The sequence below is a fragment of the Cynoglossus semilaevis genome, chromosome 17, assembly GCF_000523025.1.
Source record: "Cynoglossus semilaevis isolate Cse_v1.0 chromosome 17, Cse_v1.0, whole genome shotgun sequence".
Taxonomy (NCBI): Eukaryota; Metazoa; Chordata; class Actinopteri; order Pleuronectiformes; family Cynoglossidae; genus Cynoglossus; species Cynoglossus semilaevis.
Window position 1 is genome coordinate 13,670,238 of NC_024323.1, and position 4,189 is coordinate 13,674,426.

General features: G+C 46.5%; 1 protein-coding gene across 1 annotated transcript in view; it reads left to right on the forward strand.

Annotated features, from left to right (window-relative positions):
• abat (4-aminobutyrate aminotransferase) overlaps positions 1-4,189 on the forward strand; it is a 7,145-nt gene that overhangs the window by 424 nt on the left and 2,532 nt on the right. The window contains exons 2-9 of the mRNA XM_008330509.3: positions 1,669-1,818; positions 2,090-2,187; positions 2,286-2,315; positions 2,711-2,828; positions 3,424-3,473; positions 3,552-3,632; positions 3,801-3,893; positions 4,069-4,131. Of these exons, the coding sequence (XP_008328731.1) occupies positions 1,749-1,818; positions 2,090-2,187; positions 2,286-2,315; positions 2,711-2,828; positions 3,424-3,473; positions 3,552-3,632; positions 3,801-3,893; positions 4,069-4,131 (603 nt within the window). The 5' untranslated portion in view covers positions 1,669-1,748. The remainder of the gene's footprint in view (positions 1-1,668; positions 1,819-2,089; positions 2,188-2,285; positions 2,316-2,710; positions 2,829-3,423; positions 3,474-3,551; positions 3,633-3,800; positions 3,894-4,068; positions 4,132-4,189) is intronic.

The following is a 4,189-nucleotide window of genomic DNA, read 5'->3' on the forward strand; positions in this document are numbered from 1 at the left end:
GGGGGGGGGATTGCATTTGGACCAGTGCCCTCGTCATGGTACTGCTCTGCACCTGCATCATTGATCCTCCGATCGATCGGTCGATCGATCAGTCGATCGATCAGTCAGTGCAGATGGACGTGTTTGTCCTCCGCTGAGTGGCTGGATGTAAAGGTGAGGAACTCGAACCAAACAAGTCAGAGCTGCTGAGTCATGACTCGGTGTCTGGTTCAACAGGTTCCTGGTACTTTATGTCTCCTCCATCATCACAGATGACGTCAGAGTCATTTAACACCAGAGGTAAAAAAATCAATAAATAAAAATAAAAAATACCAATGATTATTGATCAACCAGAGTGGACTGGATTCTTCTCCTTCTCCGAGGTTTTATTGGAGCTGCTGTTCTTTCGGGTCACACTACTGCCACCTACTGGATTTATTTTCCACTGGGTTTGGTACTAACGGGTGGAGGGTTGATCCAGTGCGGGTTCCAATCCCATGACCGGTGGTGCCTCAGACAGATAGGCCGGGTCAGAACCCAGTATCCCATCAGCCCCAGCTGCTGAGCAAAGGTCCACTGTTGTACTGAACTGTGATCCACTAAACCAGTTTCATCCAGTTCACGACGTGTTGTCAAGAAGTGTGTGTGTGTGTGTGTGTGTGTAAGATTGCTTTGCTGTGTGAAAGCAGATATCTGGATGGTTCCTGTTTGTGCTGCCTGTATTACATAGAAGTGTGTAGGAAAGGAGGGAGAGAGGGAGGGAGAGAGAGAGGGAGGGGGTCTCCCCCCCTGCTCTCTCTCTCTCTCTCGCTCTCTCTCTCCCTCTCCCTTTTTTATGTCTTGATTTTATTTGACTGAAGTCCACTTCCGTTCTTCAGTCCCTGTTCATGGCTCAGAGAGTCACAGGGTTGATGACCATGAGCCAGAACAAATACCCCCAATACATCAGGGTTGCAGGTTTGAAACCCAGCCGTGGCAGGACTGACATCTATAGAACTACACTGATAACATGGCGGGTCAGAGACCAACTGGTTAATGAACCGGGTTAATAATGAACACCTTTGGTTATTGTTACTACGGTAAAGACAAAAGTTGTTTCAAGTGGTGGAAAGATGGGTGGTTACTCTCGCCTTACTGCAAGGAGGTCGCTGGTTCAATCCCTGTTTTTTTTTTCTTCTTTTGTCCATGTGTGTGTCTAAACTGACCGTAGGTGTAAATGACTTTGAATTTCCGATTACAATCTTGGCTTCCAACGATTACAAAAAACCAAGATGGAATACAAATAAAAGGATTACTGCGCCTTTCGTCACCTGTTCACGTGTTGTCCTCAGTCTGTGACGTAAATGCAGAAGTAGACAGTATAGAATGTCGCTACACATCGTGTTTTTCCAGTTTTCCCGGTGTTGGAGCTTTAATTTCTCAAAGGGAACCCTCGAGGGGTTAATAAAGTTTTATTTATTTATCCATCCATCTACAGTGGTGTGCTCTGTACCGCCCCCTAGGACACAAACACTTTCACCCTGTCACCTGTCTGAGCTCAGCTCTAACCACTCGCTCGTTTGACCATAGGAAATAAAATAAAATAAAAGTCGTCATAATAATAATGTTTACTTAATAAACATATTTTTTTCGTGACCTCACTTCCTGCCTCTGGTTCTCCTCCTCCTCCTCCTCCTCCTCCTCCTGTAGGTTAGGTCTGTGAACTCGGAGCCAGGGAGCGGACGCTGCCTCTTGTTCTGCTCTCCATCCTCCTAGTGGACACTCGTGTCATGGCGTCGTCGCTGATCAGCCGTCAGCTGGTTCTGTCCCTGCAGAAAAACCTCTGGCGCAGTGCCCCAGGTTGGTACGGTAACCGTGGCGTTGGGACCTGTAGTCAGGCCAGGACGAGGTCGGTGGAACTGTTAATGGAACTTTTATTTTGAAGTCTGCTCCTCTGGGAAGTGTTTCCTGTTTTAAAAGAAACTTTTTTTTTATAAGATTCTGAATCATATTTTTAAATTAAACCTCACCCAGACTACTACATACTACCACCTACAGTACTCCTTCAGTACTGCAGGTGGACTTGTGTCTCCTTGTGTCCTTCAGACAGTTCCTCATTTCCTTCTTCCAGGATGCAGGTACGTCAGCAAGGCTGCCCCACAGACCCAGCAGGAGTGGGAGTACGATGGACCCTCCATGAAAACTTCAGTTCCTGGTCCACGATCACAGGTCACACACACACACACACACACACGTTTTTGTTAAACGTGCAGACATTTTTTTTTAATATCTAACTTTTAATAACAAACGTTTTCTCTCTTTAACAGGAGCTCACAAAACAACTGGGGGAAATCCAGGTGTTGAGGGTGTGGGTGGGGGGGGGGGGGTTACTGTGATTATACAAACTCAGTGAACTCGTTAAATAAACCCTGGAGCATTAATGCTGCTCTACATTCAGTTGCTCTCTCTCTCTCTCTCTCTCTCTCTCACACACACACACACACACACACACACACACACTGCTCCTGCAGCAGATGTGTGACAGGAATGTTTTTTGCAGATTTAGCAGAAAAAAATTCTTCTAAGTGTGACATCATCTGAAACAATTACTACTTTCCAAACTTTACTGTTACCCCTCCTCCTCCTCTTACCCCCCCTCCTCTCACCCCTCCTCCTCTTACCCCTCCCTCCTGTGGATATTATTAAATTGTACTTCACTCATGTGTACTGTGTGTGTACCTCCTGTTTCCAGAATGTCGGGGCGGTCAACTTCTTCTGTAACTACGAGGAGAGCAGAGGGAACTACCTGGTGGACGTGGACGGGAACCGCATGTTGGACATGTACACCCAGATCTCCTCCATCCCTATTGGTCAGTGACAAAATGTCACAAAAGGATTACTAACAGAAGTCTGTCCAACGCAGTCTCCTCCATCCCTATTGGTCAGTGACAGAAGTCTGTCCAAGGCACAGATCTCGTTTCTCAGCCTGAGGGGCGTGGCCCTACCTGTGACTTGGTCAAAGGGTGGCGCTAAATCTGAAATTCTAAATACATTTAGTAAATACTGTGGTACTGAGTACTGGGTACTACAGCTCTAAAGCTAAAAAAACTGTTCTTCCAAGTCAGTGGTTGGAGCCGAGGCCTGACGACAGAAGGGCTTTTGTTGGAACTCACTCCTCATTAATTCACTTCATACAAAAGGCTCCTGCGGCTTCTAAAAACATTCACTGAGTTAACTCCGAGTTAATGCAGAACAGAACAAGTTCTACCAAAACCTGGTTCAGTTTTTACACCAATGTTTCATCCTCAGATTCAACACAGAAGAAATGGAGTGAAAATAAAAAAAGATCATGACATTTCTGATTTTAAAAGTGTCGCCTGGGATGGAACCAGGTTGTCCACCAGGGGGCGGTGCTTCTGTAGGAATGATGCCAGTGTTCTAATATTGATGTTTCACTCTCCTCAGGCTACAACCATCCTGCTCTCCTCAAACTGATGGCCAACCCCAACCATCTGGTACGTTCCTTTCATACATGATTCACGGCCGACTCTGTGACGTTGACTTCATCTTCACTTTAATGACGTTTCTGTCAGAGTACACTGGTGAACCGTCCCGCCCTGGGGATCCTGCCTCCAGAGAACTTTCCAGACAAACTCACCGAAAGTCTTCTCTCGGTGAGTCAAACACACACACATTTCTAAGATCTTGAAATTTCTTTCTAGTAATTTGTTTTGTTTTTTTAATTTTTACCGATGGCTTGGGGTAAACGTCAACGTTAAGCCTGAGTTTGAACGCCGACGTAACCTTTATCTTCTTTCTTCCTCTGCCGTCGCTGCCCTCAGGTGGCCCCCAGTGGAATGACCCGGGTTCAGAACATGGCCTGTGGCTCCTGCTCCAACGAGAACGCCTACAAGGCCATGTTCATCTGGTACAGGGTGAGTGGGTTAGTGAGGACCTGGTCCTGGATGTTAGTTCAGGGTGGAGTGAAACACTGCTGTGAAGAGAAGAATGACATTTGGTAGTTAAAGTCTCATGTAGTACTGTGAAGTATTATGAAGTACTATGAAGTATCTGCGGTCTCCTGACTGTGTGTGTTCCTGTCTGCTGTAGAACAAGGAGCGCGGCGTCAGCGGACCTTCTGATGAAGACCTCAGCTCTTGTATGATAAACCAGGTGAGAAGAACGCCGTCTTCCACTGTACTGGTGACTTATGTCACAGACGTGGAGTTGA